We start from the raw sequence: 22,739 nt of genomic DNA, 5'->3' as shown, positions 1-22,739 counted from the left end.
GCATGTTTCATGCGCAGATCAACCTGAAAATACAGAATAATTGCAGAAGGTACACATTAAATCATGTGCCTAAAATAAAACCTTGACAAAAGAGCTGATCCTAATTATTTTATCCTCCTGAGTGCAGGTGTTTAGTCAATCACTCTGCCGCTCCTGCTTCCCTTTAGGCTAAACGTCTTCACCTCTGTGCTCCGTCAGTCTTGTGATTTACTGAACTGGGGGACTTTAACTCTTGAACACTGTTAGTTCCCCGGTAGCTATAACAGCCTAGGTGTTAGACAAGAGCCTATTATCACACCCAGACACCGGCTGCACTGCAAAAAAAAGCCTCAGCGGAGCTCTCTCCCCTATAAGCATTTCCATATGCCTGCGACAGACCTGCTGGACCGACCCAGTGTTTGTCTTTCAGGCTGTGGTGGAAGTGCGGGAGACAAGGTTGAACTTCAAGAGTATAGCTATCTAAGATGAGTTTTTTTTGGTCATGCAAGAGGCAGGCACTTAACCGTGCCACGCTTAATATTTTCCATGCTGCTTATGTTGGTCAGATGTGTTGAGAAACACTTTGCGGATGATATATTGGATGCTGTTATTCATTTCAGTCACACATGTAGGAACGAGATGATAAAGGAGGAAAAAAGAAGAGAGGGGGAAAAGGTTCAAGGCAGCAACGTGATCTCTTCACTCCTCTTTATTGTTCATTTCAGAGAGAGGTGCTCCCTCAGGGCGTCAGCATCTGTTTAACAAAATATCTGTATGGTTGAACTAGAAAGCACACCGCTGTGTATGAATCCTTGTTTAACGCTGTTAAACAAATTAGAAAAAGCACTGAAGACAGGATGAAAAATGCTCTTTTCTTAAGTTTGAACTTGAAGAACCTTTCCTTGCCAACCTTTTCATCTGTCTTCTGATTCCTTTTTCAAATCTTCTAGGAGTCTCAAATGGCAAAGAAGTGTTCCAGTTCAACCTGTCCTCCATCCAAAACTCCGAGCTCATCCTCTTCGCCTCTTTTCATTTTCTCCACAAGCGGCCCCGCCACCAACAGAGACCGTGGCGTTTCCGAAGGCCTCGCCACCCGTCCTCCGGCCTCCAGCATCCCTATCCTCCCTCCTCGCAGCTCCTCTTCCATGGATCATCCTCAAATTCGGCTTTTGCGGTACCGCTGGGAAACATAACTCTGGCTCCTTTCAAGAAAGGCTCTTGGCAAACAAAGGATGTAACTGCGGTGGTGAAACATGCCAGGGATGTCAAAGAGCTTGTGGTCACGGTGGAGTTTGATATGGGGTTTGGTGCAGCTCGGATCCAGCAGAGGAGCCCTCCCAGCCAAGAGCGCCTCTCTCCAGCCAATCTGCCGTATATTTTGGTGTACGCTGACGATCAGGCGATTGATGAGCCAAACAGTGTGGCCATGTCACTTCAGAGGTATGGGCCTTTTCCCATAGGGGAGGACACATCCACCTCAGCCTCAGCTTCAAGGATCCGGAGAGAACTTCATCTCCAGATCCAAACCAACGACATCCCAGAGGTCCAGTTCAACACCTTGAAGAACCACGAACTGTGGCAGAACACGTATTTCCCAGCTAAAGCCAAAGCAGCGGTCAAACCGGGAAGGAAGCAGGGCCAGCTGAGCAGCGAGGGCCTGAGCAAGCCCCAAGTGCTGAGCTTTGATGAGAGGACAATGAAGAAGGCCAGGAGGAGACAGTGGAGCGAGCCCAGGGTTTGCTCCCGGCGCTACCTCAGGGTGGACTTTGCTGACATCGGCTGGAGTGAGTGGGTGTTGGCACCAAAGTCTTTTGATGCCTACTACTGCGCTGGGACTTGTGGATTCCCCATACCTAAAGTAAGCCATAGAAAGAGTTACCTTTACCTTGTTTTTCTCAGATTCAGTCATTCAAAGGTTGTTTTACAATCATCGGCTGAGGGGGGAAAGTTTAAAGGGTTTAAAACAAGTATGTACAAGTATCACTTTCTGACATCAGAACTAGTTTGGAAGCCAACCATGATCCAAAATGAAACATATACAAATGTGATGTGAAAATGTGGGCACTCTAGAACTCGTATAATAAGAATGGACTTAAGAGAAGCAAGAATTATCTTGGGTCCAGCAGTTACACCTCTAAAATCAAAAATATTTGCATATCTTAATATTTTTTTTAAATGTAATCTGTCAATCAGTAAAATGTGCAAAAGCAAAGAACGTCATTTCACAAATTTAATTTAAATGTTAACCCACACACTGATTTGAAAACCTTTAAAAGCAGGAACAGCAGGGATTTGCCTTTATATGAAGAGTTAAACACTTCTTGTAAATTTTTTCTCGTATTAATTTGTAATAATTCCCTTTTCCCTGCTAATTACTTCCTCAGGTGTCGCGTCCTTCCAATCACGCCACCATCCAGAGCATCGTCAGAGCCGTGGGAATTGTTCCCGGAGTCCCCGAACCATGCTGCGTTCCGGACAAGATGAGCCCCCTCAGCGTTCTTTTCCTCGACACAAGCAGGAACATGGTGCTGAAGGTTTACCCCGGAATGTCTGTGGATACATGCGCCTGTCGGTAGGGCCGGAGCCGACCGGACCGCTGGAAACTGTGATCAATAAAGATGAGAGAAAGTGAGAAAGACGTAAATGTAGACTCAGCATGTAGCAGGAAGAACCGTGTCAGATGGAGGAACAGTTGTGAAATACACATTGAGGACGAGTAAGAAAGGCTGAAGAACTTTTTTTCTGAGATCTTGGACTTGTTGGGACTCTGCCATGACCAGACTTTGCCTTAAGTTTTTCCTACTTTTCTAACATTTTTTTTTATAAATGTCTGTCTGTACTTGGTCCACTTTCATCTAGTTTCTCTACTCTTAAAAAAATACTTAAGGAAGTGCCCTTAAAGAAACTTGTGTTTATAATTCTCTGTGTTAACTTGCTTGATGGTGATGGGCAGGTAGTTTTCATTGATCCTTAATGAGCCTTTCTGGTCTTTTTTCAGTCTTGCTTTACATTCGGGACAATTCTTTTTGCCAGTTTTGACTTTGAGAAGGACTTGATTTGCTCTGGTGTCAGCTTGTGTCGGACTCAACTGGACCTGGTTCTGGAATCTGCTCAGACTCCTCACAAATGGCCTATGTGAGGAACCTGTACTGACCTTTTAGGTTCAAGTTTGATGAGCTCATTTGTAGACGATCTAGGTTTCAACAGCCCCTGAAATCTCTGGAACGTGTCTGCTGCTTGTCTTATTTGTTGATTTTAAGAACTGGACTTTGATCAAACTGATAAACTGCACACTGAAGGAGAATTTCGGACCCAGAGGCTGCACAGTAAACATGTTTACTTACTGCCAAATAACCAACGATTGCCATGTAAATACTGTAGTTACTAATGCAAACTAAGTGGTACTTACTCATAAGTGGTGTGGCACTCTGAGTGACACATTGAACTGTTTATCCTGCATGAGAAGTCATATCTTCCTTAAGCTATATTTCAATAGTAATTTGTTTCTATCTTGTATATATTGAGTGTATTTTGTAGAACGGTGAGCATTGAAGCATCAGAAGCGTCGTGTAACTCGGCTCTGCTACATCGCAGGGTACAAAACAGTGCGTTGCTGCCACCTGCTGTGCATTTTGTGAACGTTGAAAGGACATTTTACTGTACCTCCTGTGGCTACATACACACATTATTACAATATTGTTACATATACAATATTGTTTACTCAAAATGACATGTACAGTTTGAAATATGTACAGTAATGACAGTAGATTTCCATAGTAACTAAAATATGTATGCATTTACAATGAATAAGTATTTGGCTAAAGTGTCTTTAAATAGTAACATGATGTGTTCTTTAACAGATCATACACATAATGTAAGCTTGGTGTGGAAATAAACTGAATTGTATATACAGTCAATGATACTGGCTAACAGGTTTTATAAAAAAATAATAACAGTATGTGTACATTAAAGACGTATCTTACCATAAATTACTGTATTTCAGACGTATACCTTAGAATATGTTATATTAGATTGCATATATGTTATTTAATGTTATGATATTTTGGTTTACTGATGTATCAAGATATTCTTGATTTTTATTAATTAAATAACACATTTGGACCATGACAGTGTTTGTTTCTCAACAAAGCTTCTCAAATTCAAACACAAGTCTGAAAAACCTTTAGGGAAATCTGATTAGACTGAACTTTTTAATTGGTTGTTGTTGTTTGGTTCTTAACATGAAGATGGTAATGTAATGTAAAACTTAAAGCTGCACTTGTTATTACTTTTATATCAATAATGCATCAGGTGATCATGTGTTATGTGACAGGAGTCACTTGCAGTGACAAACCTTTGGAGAATTATCACAAATTATTGCAGTTCCATTCATCTCTGTGGAGCATTTTAGCAACTTTTTCCAATTGTTTTGCTTTTATGGCCCACGGCTTTAATGTTTTGATCACTCTCATCAAGCTTGTTGCCATTATAAACTAAGTTTACACGATTTTCCCAGCAGCTGAGAAACAAAAATTACCAACTAACCAGTGAACATAGTGGGAAAAAAGCTGCTAAAGAGCAGATCAGTAGGGTGCACACCAAAACAGATCTACAGTATCACAGCTCCACATTCATGCTCATACTGTTGATTGTCTGCTATATAAAAAAGAAAGTGTTTGCCAAGATGGCAATATCTTTATGCCAACATCAACTTTATAAGGTGATAATATGTCAATATTATTTGTACAATTCGTTTTCCTGCCCTTAAGAGTGAGCACATTGTTTTAAATGTGCTCTATAAATAAAGTTTGAGTTGAGAGTTGAGTTGAACAATATACTCGCTAATGGGTAACTTTAAATGTTCCCAGGCTTCCAAATATTGTTTGTAAGTGTTTTGGACCCTGATTTAAAAAAAAAAAAAAAGGACAATCTGGAACACATGAATATTTCTTTATTTCTTGACTTGAAAACAAAAAACTTGGGAAAAGATATTGGCACAGTGCTAGTGTCACTAATCAGATGCATAGATGGCCAAAACCAAACCTAATTAAATAAGTTTTACCACATATTTCTCAGCCCAGTAATCAGATGACCACAGTTTCACAGCAGATCTCAGCCCTTCCTTCTGTGTTTGTTTTCCTCCTTCATGCCTACATTATTTGCTGTATCCATGCCAGTGCATTTTGTCGTCGCCTTTCATCGCTGACGGACTCCATAGAGAGGAATGTTTAAAAGCCTGAAAAGGCCACAATGAAAGCATTTTTATAAAACCCAGCGTGAACCAAGTACTGAGTGACTGCATGAGTGAAAGACAGAAATTCCAAGATAGGCTGTACTCAGGCCAACGCCCCCAGATACACTGTGGTTGTGACTCAAACAGGAACACATGCTCGAGTCCTGTTATCTGACCGTCCATCTAGGACCATTATGTCTTCCACCTTTCAGTGGCGCGAAATACTATGCTTTCAGATTTTATAGAGTCAAACTTGTACCAGTTAATGAACACTTTTTCATGAGCTGTTGTCAGGAAAACAGTTCTTCAGTTTTCACTTCGCTTGGGAGCTACTTTAAGTCACATTGACTGTATTTAGCTGCTTGGTGAGCTTACACTAGGTAAACAGAAGCATCCTGTAACTACAGATTCAAATACAGAACATCATCTCTGGTTCTCAGCCCCAGTGGCAACCACTCACATCACAGCAGAAAAACATTCTTTGGTAATTTCCACAGCATTTATGCCTTCAAAACCCTCAGTGCCACTTTACTAAACACCTGCTACAATGCCAATGTTGCTACAAATCTCAGATTTCAGAAGACGTCCGTCACAAACCCTGCAGCTTCATCTGCATGTTGATATTTGACCAAGCCAATGTCTTTTTGTCTGGTTTTGATATGAGGCAACACTTTCACCCTCAAGCTGGGAAAAGGGATTTTATGAAAATGTCTGCTTGTCAGTAACCTCAGTTTCCAGCACCTCCCTCATTACCGCCGTCAAGTGTTTACAGTGTCTTCATTAGCAGCCAGCCCTCTAATGATAACAAAGCTTTAAAGAAGGCATAAACGGCAGTGATAAGCATGGCCAAGCTACTATTTTGGTTGACACAAGTCCCCCTGTTTACTCTGGGAGCATGGGAGCGGACACCAGGACTGTGATCCCGGCATTGGGGATCTCCATTTTCAAACTGTGCCACCGCAAAAGTCTGCTTTCAAACAGGGAAGAAGGTAAAGTTTTTGCCAGCTGAGTGGCTCAGAAAAACCTTGTACAAAATGCAGATCTCCAGAACCTTCCTGTTCAGGGTGTGTTTGAGTTTGGTGGTTTCGACCGGCTCCTGCACCTGCAAGCCTCTCACCAATGACATCCAAAGCGAGGACCTGGAGGGATTCTACTCTCAGCTGACAGAGGACTTTCTGGAGGAGGAAGATGCAGACTCGAGGATGGAGAACCTCCTGGGAACCATGAAGGAGGGTTTTCTGAGGCAACTCAACCTGTCAGATGTTCCTCAGGAGCACAGCAAGATCTTCCCCCCTCAGTTCATGATGGAGTTGTACAACAAATACGCCTCGAACAGCTTGGCAGTACCTCAGTCTGATGTCATACGAAGCTTCACTGTCCAAGGTACAAAAACAGTGTTGAACTGATAGAAATACGTTCTGAAATAATCTGTGTAGCTGATGGTAGGAAGGCATTGTCAGGTAATGAAGATAACCATTTTACCTTAATGATCCTTGTAGTGGAAGAATCAGATCTCATATTTGGAACTCCCTAAGGGCCAAATGGATAGTTTAGTTTATCGTATTCATCTCGCTGGTTGCTATCCATGTTTCTTTTAATGGAGGTTTTCCTTAATAGCAGCTGCAGACAACTAGCTGGAAACGTAGCCCTGGTGCTTTCACTAGGAGTAAAACTCACATCTGACAAAGATCCAAGTGCGAATGAAACAAGGTCAGTCAATATATAATTTTGTGTTATGGTGTACGTGTTCAGGTGGTCACTATTTTTCCTTCGAAAACCAGCATTACCATGTTCTTGGCATCCTTCTTTAATCAAAATGTACAATTAGGGTGATTGCAAATTTACCATTTTATAAAGCTCTAAACCAACTAAAGGTTTCCCAACCTTTACAGCTTCCAATGTTTTTAAAAAGAAGCAATGTCTCCTCATCTCTGGGATCAAAAGTAACTTTTTTCTCACAAGCCTAAAGATATAAAATTGTCAAGTAATTTTGTGTAACAGAATTATGTGCCTGTGGGTTCTTTTCCTGTTGATCACAAATGCTGGGCACTCAGATCCTGGTTAGGAACCGCTGCACAAAGTACCCCAGAGCTCTTCTTTCATTGACAATGCAGTAATTCATTGTCGCATGATAGCCTAATTACTACTTACAAATGATGAAAGGGAAAAGAAACCGCACTTGGTCGACTGCCTGTGTGGCCTTTGGAACGACTATTTTTAGTATCTGCCCACACAGATATTAAACAGATCTGGAACCACATCCCCTGGGTAAGAGGAATGTTAGGGGTATTATCTTAGCAGCAACCTTAATAAAACTTAAATTTCGTCTTTACGCTTTTGGCCCAATACATCCATACCCCATGTCAGACCGTGAAAACCATAGCTGGTGTTTCAGATATGTAATCTGACCTATTCTCATCTCTCCCACAGATATCAGTCTCTCTGTGACAGATGGCACAAAGACCAAACACAGGCTGCAGTTCAATGTCAGCATCCCCAGCCATGAAAAGATCACCACTGCTGAACTGCAGCTCCTCTTCTTCCCGGATGCCAGGTCGAAGGTCACCTCCCACAGTTTCAAGGCCATCGTCAAAGTCTATGAGCCCGATTACAACAATTTCACATCGCAACTGCTGGTCGGCAAAGTGGTGACAGGCTCAGAGAGCACATGGGAGACATTTGACGTGAGCACAGCGATTCAGAGGTGGATCAAGTTGGGACAGGCAGCAACAGTCTTTGATATAGTGGTGGATAAGAAGCACTGCGGGGCTTCTGATAGTGGAGCGGAAGGAACCAGCTGTTTAAATATGAGCGTGTCTGTTGGAGATAATAGCTCAGCGGCTTTAATAGTCTTCTCAGATGACCTCGGTAGCAGGAGGAGGGAGGCGAAGAAAGAACTAAGAGAGATGATCCTTCACGAAGAAGACACCATCCTGCACTCGGGCGCCGACTGGAACAGAGGAAATCAACTTCCAAACGGGATCCCGGAGGCTCAGCACCCACGGAGAAAGAAAAGAAAGGCGGAGAGGGAATACTGCCGGAAAACCTCGCTCAAGGTCAACTTTAAAGACATCGGCTGGGACAGCTGGATCGTGGCGCCTCCAGAATATGACGCTTTTGAATGTCGAGGAATGTGTTACCACCCGCTGACGGACGAATCAACCCCGTCGAAGCACGCCCTCATCCAGACGCTGATGAACATCAAGGACCCAAGAAAGGCCAACATGGCATGCTGCGTCCCCATCAAACTGGACCCCATCACAGTCATGTATCAGGAGAATGGACGACTCACCATAAGATACCTTTATGAGGAGATGAAGGTGGCAGAGTGTGGCTGCAGGTAGTCAGAGAGGGCAGGTTTGTCCTGCTGGTGGCGGTGAACATACACTCTAAATAGAGGTGTTGTGGTACACCAGCACTGACAATAACCATGGTATTTAAAACAAAAAGAAAGAAATATTGATATAATGCTAATATATCAAATGATAATGTAAATAATCAGGCATCAGTTACTGTCTTGTTGGCAATCCAACACAGGAATAACGTTACAGACTCTCTCCATTCTCCTACGTTCTGATTTTGAGTGTATTTCATTCGCCAAACAAGAGACAAAACACAATAAACAAAGTTGAAGAGGAATTTGGTGATTTCTTGTTGTTATTGTTGTTGAATAGTATTGTTATTGTGAATTATTTTGGCCACAATAATCATGATGGGAAAATCTGAAGTTCATTCAGTTTGGTCCAATGTTCACAGGTGACGGATCACAAAGTACCCTCCATTTCCTCCACTGACCCAAGAAGAAACATGGAAATCATGTAATGTAGAAACCTAAACTCTGTTTTGTATGTCTGTTTAATATATTATACAGCAATATCTCCATCTGCTTTACTTTACATTTATAAGCTACAATTGAATGATTACCTAATGTTCATTTGGTGTTCTGAGCATATTTTTTTTTAAATGCCAATTATTATTTCTAAAAGAAAACAATTTTTTTTGGTGTTTCAGTGTGTTCCTCAACAATACAACCAGAAAAAAACGTAGCATCTAATGTTGTTTCCAAGTTTAGCAGGCTTAGTGGGATGTATCTAACAGGCTAACAAACAATCTAATGAGTTTGCTAGATTTCACTTCTAATGTCACGACAGGAAACACTGTAAAGTAATCTTATCAATAAAGGTGTTCATTATTAGCATTAAGGTCTCATAAATAATTGATGAAAATTGACAGTGGGAATTATTTTTAGTTAAATTTTCAGGACATGTGATTGGTAGAATGGTAAGAGCATCAGAGTTGCATGACAGTTTATTGGCCAAATAAAATAAAATAAAAAAGTAGCAGAGCCACAGGATTAAAAAAAAAATAATTACCCATAGACTGAATATAAAGTCTGAATTTGAAGCCAATGTAGAAGAGTCTTAAACCTGCATTCTTTATAACAACCAGTAGGGGGCAACTCTTCTAATTCCAGAAAGAAGTCTGAGTGTATAGAATTGTATAAGAAAAACATCTTATTCTCACCTAATTTGTGACTCAGTAAACATTTTTCTACTGAGGTCTAAATCACTAATTTTAAGTCTCCTTCAATAAAACATGATGTTCATTTTTTAAATTATGGTCCCACTTAAAAAAAAATGGACAATAAAGCAGGGTATGTCATAGGGCGTGACCTTATGATTTGACAATTTGCTACCGCACCATAAAGCGTAATGTCCTTGGGTTCTCAATCAGATCCACCCTTCACTTGTCACTTTTGGTTTCACGAGACCGAGATGACAATGGCCAAATTTCAGTCATATGTACAATTATAACGTCATATTTACAGATGATGATAATTTTGGGTTCACGTCGGATGGTTTGCAAGCCAACATTTCTTTGGGTTTTAATTAAACATCAACATACCTGTGGCCTTGTTAAAATATTTTTTTGCATTTCACATGTTGACGCAAGTAAGTAGGAAACCAAAGGAAACAGATATGTTTTTATATTTAATTCTTGTTATTTGTATATAAAATGCTTTCCTTTTAGGTGTCTTGGATTTATGTGTTTCAGTAATAAGATTGTATTTCTTTTTTGATGTAGTACATACTGTAAAAAAACAAAACAAAACAAAACAAAAAAAACAAGAAGAGCAAGAGCATGTAAAAAGTAAAGTTAAATAAATAAATAAAAATAAGATTTTTAAACGACCATAAAGGGTGTTGGTTATTACATATTTTCAGTTACTACTACAAAGACGTTTTATTTTTGGTAAATGTTTAAGAGGATTAAATGGTAATGATAAGCTGGTCAGACACATAAAATGACATGTAGTCACTGCTCATCTGCTAACATAACGCTTATGTAAATGTGTATATTACTATTGTACGTGTACTTTGTTTCTATTCACATATATCTATATGTACTCTGTAAATTAGTGCCAAACTCCTACATGGATAAGTCTGTATCTGTTACTTCTGACAAAAGTCATCCAGACCATGATGGAAAAATTATGTACAATAAAATATGTTTTCCTCTGTGCACAGGTTTTTACTGTATGTCTCATGATGTCTACATTTTCCTCCAACCCTGAAATAAATAAAGTTCTTGGGGAAAATTGTGTCCCAAATCAAAATTTTAATTTGAATCACTCATTCTTGTACCTGTATTATCATGTTTGTTGAAAGATTCCCGTTTAGGTGAGACTGAGAAGGTAAAATGGCTTTTTTTAATAATAAAAAAACATGACTTTTGGAGCTTCTCTGTGGCCTTAAAATTTGTATTAAATAGTGTTAAATAGTGTGCACATCCATGACTTATACACATAGATATTGGCCTGATTGCAGCTCTTTTCAGCATTGTGCAAACTGTAACTATTCTGTTACAACAGTTTTTCACATTGTATAATTCTGCAACTGATTTGATTTTTATTGACTGTTGTACAGTTCAATGTAGTTATATAAAATGGTTGTATTTGTGTTCAAGTGTGTTATTTAAAAGAAAGAAAAAAAAATCCACACACCATTAGAAAATCAATCAGAGTGTCAAAGATACATTAAAAATGTCTTTGTGGTTAAATCCCTCAGAGGCCAATAATGCATAAAGGTAAGAAAAACCCTTTAAAAATAATATTCTAATTAAATGATTTTGGTCAAACAAAGCCCGTTCACACACACTCAGTTGTCCATCATAGAGTGATGCACACTGTCAGCTATGTAAATATTTGAAGTCAGTGACACAGTCTTATCTGAGCTGAGCCCTCAGTGTCAAGACCAGTGAGGGGACAAGTTTGTGCAAACACTTGCTCATCCTGTGTGGCAGCACTAAATTGCTTCTGTCTTAAAATAACACCAATATGGAGGCCAGAAATCCCATTTTAAAGCCCTCAGAACCAAGAACATTTGGCCACAAGTAGCGGTTTGTGACAGTAGAGCTGGTTAGAATGGCTGCTCCAATTGTTATTCTCATTATTATTATTATTATTATTTATTACCTTGAAATGTTGATGAGAACACCTTTGACAGGCATAACTGAAACTCCTTCAACACTATGGTGTCTGTGATGTTGGACTCACTGAGATCACGACTGTGTCACCGTTTTTGTGTCACAACTTAAATTCTTTACTCAAAATGAATCGAGAATTTCAGCATGTTAACATTTCAAGGATTTTAGAACTTGCGAAAAATTCTAATGTTACCTGTTCTCATGTTTGAAACACGTGGAGGAGAAAATATGACAGAGTTCACTGTTTCAAAGGTCTTGATTAGCACCCTGGGAATTGGCAGAGAGAGGATGCCATTATGTAAGAGGCGAGGCCGTATTAAAAGTTAAGAGGCTAAGATTAGCTGAACACCGTCTAGCATTTTGAAAAGGAGGCGACGTCTGGCTGCGTTAGCTCTGAGCTGCAAAATGGTCTGGATCAGGGTTTCACTGGGTCCTGGGGTAAAGTCTGTTTTTATGTCAAGTTCAGGGTTTCAGGTTCAGACACAGAGTTTGAATTAAAGGACGGGATGTACACTTGTCAACTTCGCATTTGTAGTTATGTGTTATTCACAAGGACAGTTTAGCTGTTACCTTTGCAACAATTAAAATATTTTTTGATTTAAAGATTTAAAGAAAGAAACAAGCAGCTACGCAACAATCAATCCACATAGGAATTTTCCACTCAGTCTTTTGTTCTTCTATATATATGTGTGTGTGTGTGTGTGCATTTTTTTTTACCCAATTCTGATCCTGCATGTGTTTTAAGAAGGCTTTGCCACGTGTCCACAAACTGTGTAATCATGTCACCAGTGGAGCGACCCAGACATGACCTCTAAAGCTACCAACAGCACCAAAATACACCAGCATAAGCTTTCATAACACACAAGGGAGAGAGAGTGACGGGGAAGGAGGAGTGTGAGGTTTCACACCAGTCGGTCCACTCTAATTTCTCACCTGTCCAACACCAGGTTTTGCATCTGAAAGAAAAACTGAGATGGTATATTATAAGAGATGATGAAATCGGACTGATAAAGGCTGTAGTTCAAGCCCAAATAAAACTGCCCTGGAATTTGAACAGTAACTGTGTTACTTAGATTCAGTCGTTTTGACGAAATACAAAGCAGCTTTCTATGTAAAATGAAGGTACTAGAGTCCAAACAGGCATGCAAAATGAAAGAAACCGCACCTCCCATTTACCAATTTTTATTCTATCTGCTATTGTGTGCTGGCGGAAGCACAACAGATAATGCGATTAAAGGTTTATTGGGGACTAAAGCCTCTTATGTTGATGTTGCTGTCCAAAAAACCTTTGACAATGACATGTTCCCTCCCACGAAGACCACCATCTCTGGACACAGACAAAAGAACGAACACAGACCAGTGAAAGAGAAGACAGAGCGGTTCTGTTCCCATCGGTGCTGATGAAGACATTAGTGATGGCGCAACACACACCACCACTGCTTTTGATGCTTCTCCTGTGTACTCTATCTGCTAGCACTTCATTTCAGCCAGCTCTGGTATTAGACATGGCCAAGATTCTTCTGGAAAACTATTGCTTCCCTGAGAACCTGGTTGGGATGCAGGAGGCCATTCAACAAGCCATCAACAGTGGAGAAATCCTACAGATTTCAGACAAAAAGACCCTGGCATCTGTGCTCACAGTGGGAGTTCAAGGAGCACTGAACGATCCGCGGTTGACTGTCTCGTACGAGCCAAATTTTGTTCCAGTGATGCCACCAATGCTGCCATCTCTCCCAAAAGAGCAACTGATCCGACTGGTGAGAAACTCCATCAAGATGGATATCCTAGAAGACAATGTTGGCTATCTGCGGATTGATCGGATTATTGGGGAGGAGACAGCAGCCAAGCTTGGCTCTCTGCTGCGGGACAACATCTGGGACAAAGTTGCTCACACATCCTCACTAATATTTGACCTGAGGTACAGCACAGCTGGAGAGCTGTCTGGAGTTCCTTTCATAATCTCCTTTTTCTCAGATCCTGAGCCCTTAATTCACATTGACACTGTGTACGACAGGCCCTCGAATAAAACCAGAGAGCTGTGGACTATGCCAATAATGGAGGAAAGGTATGGAAAGAAGAAGGATATAATTATTTTGACCAGTAAGCGCACCGTGGGGGCTGCTGAGGCTGTGGCATATACACTAAAAAACCTAAAGAGGGCCATCACGGTCGGAGAAAGGTCTGCTGGTGGATCAGTGAAAGTCCAAAAGATTAGGATTGCTAAATCAGAGTTCTATATAACAGTTCCTGTGGCGAGATCTGTCAGTCCAATCACAGGCCAAAGCTGGGAGGTCAGTGGTGTTTCCCCAACAGTCAACACCATTGCCAAGGACGCTATTGCGAAAGCCAAATCCCTGCTGGCTATCAGGAGAGCCATTCCAAACGTGGTGCAAAGTATCTCCGACATAATTGGGAGGTTGTACGCATTCACTGACAGAGTTCCAGCTCTTCTTCAACGTCTGCAATCTACAGATTTGTTCTCTGTTGTATCTGAAGAGGACCTAGCAGTCCGACTTAACCAGGACCTCCAGATTGTGTCTGAAGATCCAAGGCTGATCATCAGATTCATACAGGACAATACTGCAATTGAAGAGGAGGACCCTGACCTTTATAAAGTTCCAGACGATCCCAGATTATTACAGGACTACATTGATAAAGTGTTTAAAGTGGAAATTCTCACTGAAAATACTGGTTATCTCCGCTTTGACAAGTTTGTTGAATCATCTGCAGTGGCTAAGCTGGAAGAGCTCATGGCCAAAAAGGTATGGGAACCCCTCAAAGACACTGATAACCTGATTATTGATCTACGCCACAACACTGGCGGATCCTCTACCTCTCTAGCCCTGATATTGTCTTATCTGCAGGACACTTCCCAGAAGCATCACTTTTTTACATTATATGACAGAATTCAGAACACAACAACAGAACATGACTCTCTGCCCAAAATTACAGGCCCGACGTATGGCTCCAAGCGTGGGGTTTATGTGTTAACAAGCTACTACACGGCAAGCGTTGGTGAAGAGTTTGCTTACTTGATGCAGTCCTTACATCGTGGCACAGTCATTGGGGAAATCACGTCTGGCACCCTGATGCACTCAAAGACATTTCAAATAGAAGGGACAGATATTGCCATCACTGTACCGTTCATAAACTTTATAGACAACAATGGAGAGTTCTGGCTGGGAGGTGGCGTGGTCCCTGAGGCCATTGTGCTGGCTGAGGAAGCTGTGGACCATGTTCATGAGATTGCAAAATTTCACAAAGGACTTCGATCCCTCATAGAAGGTGCAGGGCAACTGTTAGAAAAACACTACGCAATCCATGAAGTGGCACTACAGGCTAGCAAGGTGCTGTTAGGTAAATGGGCTGATGGATTATACAGGTCAGTGGTTGACTTTGAATCTTTGGCATCTCAGTTGACAGCAGATCTCCAAGAGACTTCAGGTGACCATCGCCTCCATGTCTTCCATTGCGATGTTGAGCCTGAGTCACTTCATGAGGTTCCAAAGATCCCTACAGCAGAAGAAGTGGGATATATAATCGATGCTCTGTTTAAAATTGAGCTTTTGCCAGACAACGTTGGCTATCTAAGGTTTGACATGATGGCAGACATAGAAGTTGTCAGAGCCATCGGGCCTCAACTCCTAAAATTGGTTTGGAGCAAGATAGTAAACACTGATGCCCTTATAATTGATATGAGGTACAACAGTGGTGGTTATTCAACAGCAATTCCCCTCTTGTGCACATATTTCTTTGATGCTGAACCTTTGATTCACCTTTACACTGTTTTTGACCGCACAACAGCCACCATGACAGAAGTCATGACTTTTCCTAATGTCAGGGGTCAAAGATACGGATCCTCCAAGGACCTCTTCATCCTCACCAGTCATATGACCGGGTCGGCAGCCGAGGTGTTCACTCGTGCTATGAAGGACTTGAACCGGGCCACAGTGGTCGGAGAGCCAACAATCGGAGGGTCTTTATCAAGTGGAACCTATCAGATTGGGGACAGCGTCCTGTACGCTTCCATCCCTAACCAGGTCGTTCTAAGTGCCATCACTGGGAAAGTGTGGAGCTTTTCAGGGGTTGAGCCTCATGTTTTTGCTCAGGCAAATGAAGCTCTCCCTGTAGCACAGAGAATCATAGCAGCAAGGCTTTTGAAGACAGAGCAGGGGAACTAATGTTGTATTCCAATGTCCTTCTCTACAAAAAGATGTATTTTTCTTGTCTTTAGGCAGCACTTCAGTGTCCAAGTTTGTGGCATGTGTGGCCTTGTCGTCAGCTTTTGTCGGTGTATCTTTCATTTAAAAACAGTGTTTTCCACTAGTTCCGACCATCACTTTCCATCTGTGCTGCAGTCATCATGCACTGAATTCACTACTGCAGCAGCATTTTTCATGGTGTGTTATCCAAACTCCTAAATAAGCTCCAGTACATGCAGAACTGCTGCTCGCCTGCTCACCCACTCCCGCTCCCATGACCACATCACTCCTACCCTCCAGAAGCTTCTCTGGCTTACTGTCCCACAACAGATTCATTGCAGTCCCTCTCATCACTCACAAAGTTCTCCTATAATCAGGCTCCCGCCTTCCTCACTGAACAACGCCGTCATCACAGTCCTTCCCACAGCCTCCGTGGCTCTGATGCCAAACTCCTGTCCACACCACTTAGGACCAAACACAGGACTTGTGGTAATAGAGAATTCTCCATTTTTGCCTCCTCGTGCTGGAACTGGAAACTGCACTGATTTGTCCATGTTCAAATTACTGCTCAGTTTTTTTTTCAGTACTCATTCAGATTTTAAGGTTTAATTTATGTCATGTTTTGTGATTTTATTTTATTGCATGACTTTTTTTTTTAATTCATGCAAAACGTGTTTTAGAACCCTGAAAAGCACTCTGTTTAAAAGATGAATTATTATGATTATTAATAACATTTTCTGTTTAGGAAATAAGGTCACCTTGTATTACAGTGCTGTCATCACATCATCATGTTTCTGTTTTTGGTTTAGATGTTTAGTGTCTCATGGAAGAAATTCACATTTACAGAAAGACTCCAGCGCAGATGGTTTAAATGCATGTGTCATTCAAGAAGGAAAAGTATTGGCTGTAGATTCTAACCTTACATATACTTTGCCACTACTGGCATTATTATTATTGATTACCCTTTTGCATTACAATAGCCCATTTTCCATATGTACGCTAAGTTTTGTGAATAAAACAACTACTGATCAATAATAATGCACCAAAAAGGTTTCATTTAGTAAATTACATTGCACTTTAAACTTTCTCTTTTAAGTTTTTTCTCTCTTGTGTTGCTATTTTCTGCTTGATTTCCCTTTGATCATATATAAATCACATGTATTAAATGTGAATATCCTGTTGGTCCTGTCATGTGCTATCCTTGATATTTTTTGAGTCACTATTTCCTTATTTGCTTTGTATCTTTGTTCAGTCTGCTGTAATGATGTTTAAGCTTTTCTTTTCTATAACCACCAAACTCACCAGCAGAGGGAGCAAGTACCACACAAACCTAAACCTGCCCTCCCTGTTCTCTTCCCAACTGAGCTCAACTACTGCTATTGATTGTGTACCATTCATGAAACAATAAAGAATTCAGTGGTTCTGAATTATTGACAGGAATATTACTCTTTGACCATAAAGAAATCACACAGCGTAGCACATATAAGCTTCTTCTGACTGAAGATGAGGTTTTTATCATTTTTGTCAGTTTCATCTTGAGAACTGGTATAAAATTCAATGAACACACCAGCTGCATTCATTTACATACTGATATTAAGGGTCTTTGTGATGTATCCTGGTAGAGGGGATTTTTTCACCACTTTTAATCCCTTTCCTAACATTTGTCTGTTACAAAACTGTCTGATTTGACACAGGTAGCTTTAAATAGGTGTTAAGAATAGACTGAGTAAATTTAGGACCAGTATCTTTGGCAACATCCTCTTGTTACTACACCCACTTGGCTTGGTTGTTGTTGCCTTACAGAAGCACTTAGGATAATACGATTAGAGGTTTATTGTGGACTAAATCCTCTTATGTGTGTGCTAACAGAAAGCTCACAGCCAAAACAGTGCCATTTGACAAAGAACCTCTTCGGAGAAGGAGGTTCGGCTCAACAACTTCTTCTTCGCACTACTCACCTTTTTCTGGCTACACTGGCAAAAATGGCAAAGTTTCTGTTGTTGGTTGCATCTCTGCTAGTTTTTGGAAATGTTTTGTTTATTCGTGCTGAGTTTTCCCCCAGCCTCATCGTAGATATGGCAAAAATTGTCATGGACAATTATTGCTCACCAGAGAAGCTGGCAGGGATGAAGGAGGCAATTGAAGCTGCCAGCAGCAACACAGAGGTTCTCAACATCCCGGACGCCGAATCCTTGGCTAACGTCCTCAGTGCTGGAGTTCAGGGCACAGTCAGTGATTCACGCCTGAAGGTCTCTTATGAGCCAGACTATGTTCCCGTGGTTCCCCCGAAGATGCCTCCACTGCCCCCTGAGCAGCTCATCGCCGTCCTCCAGACCTCCATCAAGCTTGACATCCTGGAAGGTAACATTGGCTACCTGAGGATTGACCACATCCTTGGGGAGGATGTCGCAGAGAAGGTTGGCCCTTTGCTTCTAGACCTTGTCTGGAATAAAATTCTGCCTACTTCAGCTCTGATCTTTGACTTGCGCTACACTGGCAGCGGGGACATCACTGGAATCCCCTATATTGTGTCTTACTTCATTGAAGCCGAGCCTCAAATTCACATTGACAGCGTTTATGACCGTCCCTCAAACACCACCACTAAGCTGTTGTCTATGCCGTCACTGCTAGGAGAGAGATACGGCATCGCCAAACCACTTGTTATCCTCACTAGCAAGAACACCAAGGGCATTGCAGAAGATGTTGCCTACAGCCTCCAGAACCTCAAAAGGGCCACCATTGTGGGTGAGAAGACTGCCGGGGGTTCAGTGAAACTTGATAAAATCAAAGTAGGTGACACTGACTTTTATGTTACTGTGCCAACTGCAAAGTCCATCAATCCCATCACCGGCTCCACCTGGGAGGTCACAGGTGTGACTCCAGATGTGGACGTCAATGCAGAGGATGCTCTTGCTACCGCCATCAAGATTGTCAACTTCCGTGCCCAAGTTCCAGCCATCATTGAGGAATCAGCAACTCTGATAGCTGACAACTACGCCTTTGAAAGTATCGGAGCAGATGTTGCAGCAAAGTTGAAGGAGCACCTGGCAGCTGGCGAGTACAGCATGGTTGTCTCCAAGGACAGTCTGGAGGCAAAGCTATCCAGCGACCTTAAGACCCTTTCTGGGGACAGGAGCCTTAAGACTACCAGCAACACACCAGCCCTGCCCCCTATGGTAAGACCCATGTGCATAAAAATATAGTTTTTTTGGTTTCAAAAGTAAACACAGCTTTTTTTTCATTGGTTTCTAACATTATTGTTAAGGAAAATGATCCAATGTTTAAAACTTGCAATACTAACAGCTAATGTGTCAAAATGTTTTTTGTACTTTTATTTATTTATTTTTTGAGTAGGACTATGGACCATGCTTGTAAGAATAATATTGAGTTGGTGTTTGTTCTTCTCCGTAGGATTATTCTCCAGAGATGTACATTCAGCTGATCAAAGTCTCCTTCCACACTGACATATTCGAAAACAACATCGGCTACCTGCGTTTTGACATGTTCGGAGACTTTGAGGAGGTCAAAGCCATTGCCCAGATTATTGTTGAGCATGTCTGGAACAAAGTTGTCAACACTGACGCTATGATCGTCGACCTCAGGTAGGTAATCCTGCTCACAGTGCAAGTCGGGGCTTCTATTCAAAACTCTGTGTGTCCATTTTGGTGGACAAATCATCCACCAAAGCTGCTAAAGCTCATCAGTCCATGTCTAAATATAGACGACTTAGTTGGTAAAAGGGTAGTATTGTTTACATGAAGATTTTTTTATTCATGTATTGTCAATAATGCACTTTTGAATACACCTATGAAATTACTCAAAACGCCATATGTTAATGTACCCAATCCCAAGGACAGTTAACTTGGGATGACCTTCATCAGTACTACAGGAATAAAAAGTTAACCAAGAATCATTCACTCTCATCAAAAACCATGCCTCTCTATGATTATCTTTGCAGGAACAACCTTGGTGGCCCAACAACAGCCATCGCAGGCTTCTGCTCCTACTTCTTTGATGCCGACAAGCAGATTGTGTTGGACAAACTCTACGACAGACCATCTGGCACCATTACAGAGCTCCAAACTCTACCTGAGCTAACTGGTAATATAAATAAATCAGCTGTATGCAATAGATTTCTGATAGCAAGAATGTTGGCAGCCACCTGGTGAACACAGTGGCACATGTATTAGCGATTAACAGGTATTTCAATAAGAATTTGGCAAGGACCAAAAACAGAGTTAAAAGAAGACGGTCATTGGGTGACTGGAAACATGACACTGAACGAACTTTGCAGAATCAAGAACGTGAAAACATAGATGCATCTGTGTATTTTAAGATGAAATGGCCCTGTGCTGTAAAGTATAAAGCTGTCTGGATGTAATGTCCTTCTTTTTGAGTTTCTATTCAGGGCACCTTTGTTTAGAAACTAAGATTTATTTCCACTCTTTTCGGTTTCTTTGTTTAGGAATTATACCTCAGCTGTACCCTCAACCCTTTCCTTACATAATTCAGCATTCCTGTCTTCTCCTGCTCAGACTCAACCCTTCTAACTATCCACAAATCATCACTCTGTCTTGTTTGACATTTTTAACCTTATTCTACCTCCTTCTCATCATCTTCTTCAGGCACAAGGTACGGCTCCAAGAAAAGCCTCATCATCCTGACTAGCGGAGCGACAGCTGGTGCTGCAGAGGAGTTTGTTTATATCATGAAGAAGCTTGGCCGTGCCATGATTGTTGGAGAGACCACCTCTGGGGGATCCCACCCACCCAAGACCTTCCCTGTTGGTGACACTGACATCTTCCTCAGCATCCCCACTGTCCACTCTGACACCACCGCCGGGCCGGCCTGGGAGGGAGCTGGCATCGCTCCTCACATCCCCGTCCCAGCCGACGCTGCCCTCGAAACCGCCAAGGGCATCTTCAACAAGCATTTTGCTGGCCAGAAGTAATCCTGAACAAAGCCGGTGGAGGGGATTCGACAGTCACATTTGCTTTGGCAGCCAAATGGTTTCAAAATTTTTAATCTTGGCTTGATTGAGAAGAGAAGAGTGTAGACTAAGAACAAAGTGTAATCTGCTATTCATGCTTTCAATACCTAAGCCTTCTTAGTCTGTTTGTAATGTAGAGCAAAGGTCCAACAGGATTTTCTGTAGTTTTCATTTCTGTCTAGTGTTACTCTGTTGAAGGTTTTGAGAATGAATGAATTCTTTTGAGAAGTATGATCAAGTCTGTGTCAAACATAAGCTGCAACATAATGCAGCTTACAAAAAAATTACATTTTTGAGAAGTCACGAGCAAAAGAGCAGAAAAAAACAAGCAAACAGTTGCAAATATGCTTTCAAACTAAGTTTGCTCTTCATTTGTTATGTTGGATAGTTAGAATTGGGAAGTAATCAATTGTTACATGAACTGTGATCTCCTCTTTGAGGATGGAAAATGCTGTATGTCTATTAAACTTCATACCATTTGGACCTACTTGGGTTGTATCAATTCCAGTGGTAAGACGAAATAAATAAAAAAAATGAAATACACAACTGAGCGTGTTGGTCTCCTGTCTTACAACAACACAGAAGGTATCACATGACATTGAATTGTTTTTACCATTACAAAAGCCCTTGAATTCATCAGTGGAGTTTAGTTTGTCTAACGTGCAAAACTTGGCCTCTGAAAAAGATAGTAGTAACAGCTACATCACCTGTTACTACTGTCTAACAGCTGAAAAATGAGCAGAGCATTTTTTTCTTCATGTTCAGATAAATTAGAGCATCAGTTCCCTAACAAAGGAATAAAAACTGAACTTCTACATCTGTAGAACAATAAACATCTGCTTGAAGGGATGTTGTGCAGCTTTTCAAATCTTGTTTTTTTGTCAGTGACAGTGCAATTGTGAAGATTGTTCTGTGTTTAGGGGCAATTATGAGAAGGACTACAGGAGCTTGTTGGTCTTGGATGGCTGACAGTTGCGGTGGTTTCAGTGGTTTAGTGTACTGAGTTACAGCACATTGTTCATCAGAGCAGAAAACAGACTGAATAATTTTGTTCACATTCAGGGACGTGCTACTTGATTTTGGTATAAACTACTTTGAATGAAGAAAAACAAAATAAACAGATGCATACAAAACCTATTTTACTGTTATACATGCACACTGGATGCCAAGGAAAGCCTTTAAGTATTGTAAAACTGGCTTTCAAGTTAGAAGTTTTCAATTCTTATTTTGAGTTGGACCTCTCTGTCAACCAGTTCGACTGTATTTGAGTGAATAAGTGGATAGAAGAGTATAAGGCCGAGGTTCTGGGAAGCAGTGGACCTTCAATTGTGAAAAGATCAAAAGGGATCAGTTAAGCGGCAGATAAGTCGGTACATCAACATGTCTCAAATCTGGGGCCAAAGGGTTAATGGGAATAGTGGGTGGTGGGAGTCAATCCTTCTTTACAGGATTGACTATGTGAAGATGTGAGGCTGCTACTTCTTTTCAGGAATCTGTTTGTCTGCCTGGTCAGTGTACAAGTGACAGTATGGCAGATTAGAGATCAGACAGGGACTGGCTCTGGAAACTTAAGTAGGTGGAGACGACGAACTGGGAATTCTTTTTGTCTGGCAATCATTACAAGAAGAATGCTAACAGCTTGCAGGCATTAAAAAACAGTAAATCCCACGGAAATGGTTGACTTTGTTCAACATCTTCAAACAAGGAAATATTTGATTCTCTTGACGGGAAATTGGCATTTTGTCGTCATTCTCATAATTCAAATAAATGAAACAATGAGTCGCATGGAAAAAGTAAGGATACTATTACATTTAGCACTCCTTCAAATCCATCAAATCAGACTCACAGG

General features: G+C 41.2%; 3 protein-coding genes across 3 annotated transcripts; all 3 read left to right on the top strand.

The window, feature by feature from the left end:
- Window positions 1-929: 929 nt before the first annotated feature.
- LOC103373779 (interferon gamma receptor 1-like) lies at window positions 930-4,107 on the top strand (the record flags this gene model as incomplete). Its single annotated transcript, XM_008303766.1, has 2 exons — window positions 930-1,837; window positions 2,364-4,107. Coding segments are annotated over 2 exons (1,100 nt in total), but the record flags the coding sequence as incomplete, so codon positions are not given.
- A 2,139-nt stretch (window positions 4,108-6,246) lies between these two features.
- On the top strand, window positions 6,247-8,642 carry gdf2 (growth differentiation factor 2). The gene is made up of 2 exons (XM_008303764.1): window positions 6,247-6,595; window positions 7,643-8,642. Exons 1-2 carry the CDS (start codon window positions 6,247-6,249, stop codon window positions 8,554-8,556), a joined length of 1,263 nt encoding a protein of 420 aa, XP_008301986.1. The 3' UTR covers window positions 8,557-8,642.
- Window positions 8,643-13,143: 4,501 nt separating this feature from the next.
- LOC103373778 (retinol-binding protein 3) lies at window positions 13,144-20,851 on the top strand. The gene is made up of 5 exons (XM_008303765.1): window positions 13,144-15,874; window positions 17,770-19,076; window positions 19,312-19,502; window positions 19,859-20,001; window positions 20,526-20,851. Exons 1-5 carry the CDS (start codon window positions 13,144-13,146, stop codon window positions 20,849-20,851), a joined length of 4,698 nt encoding a protein of 1,565 aa, XP_008301987.1.
- The last annotated feature ends 1,888 nt before the right edge of the window (window positions 20,852-22,739 follow it).

This window comes from Stegastes partitus, unplaced genomic scaffold, assembly GCF_000690725.1.
Source record: "Stegastes partitus isolate 25-593 unplaced genomic scaffold, Stegastes_partitus-1.0.2 Scaffold2065, whole genome shotgun sequence".
NCBI lineage: Eukaryota > Metazoa > Chordata > Actinopteri > Pomacentridae > Stegastes > Stegastes partitus.
Note: the sequence above shows the minus strand (reverse complement) of the source record. Positions and strands in the feature narration are given on the sequence as shown.

Coding starts and splice junctions, on each gene's coding strand:
- LOC103373778 (XM_008303765.1), top strand. CDS start 13,144: ATGCTTCTCCTGTGTACTCTATCTGCTAGCACTTCATTTCAGCCAGCT. Junction 19,077..19,311: donor CACCAGCCCTGCCCCCTATG/GTAAGACCCATG, acceptor TCTTCTCCGTAG/GATTATTCTCCAGAGATGTA. Junction 20,002..20,525: donor AACTCTACCTGAGCTAACTG/GTAATATAAATA, acceptor CATCTTCTTCAG/GCACAAGGTACGGCTCCAAG.
- gdf2 (XM_008303764.1), top strand. CDS start 6,247: ATGCAGATCTCCAGAACCTTCCTGTTCAGGGTGTGTTTGAGTTTGGTG. Junction 6,596..7,642: donor ACGAAGCTTCACTGTCCAAG/GTACAAAAACAG, acceptor TCTCTCCCACAG/ATATCAGTCTCTCTGTGACA.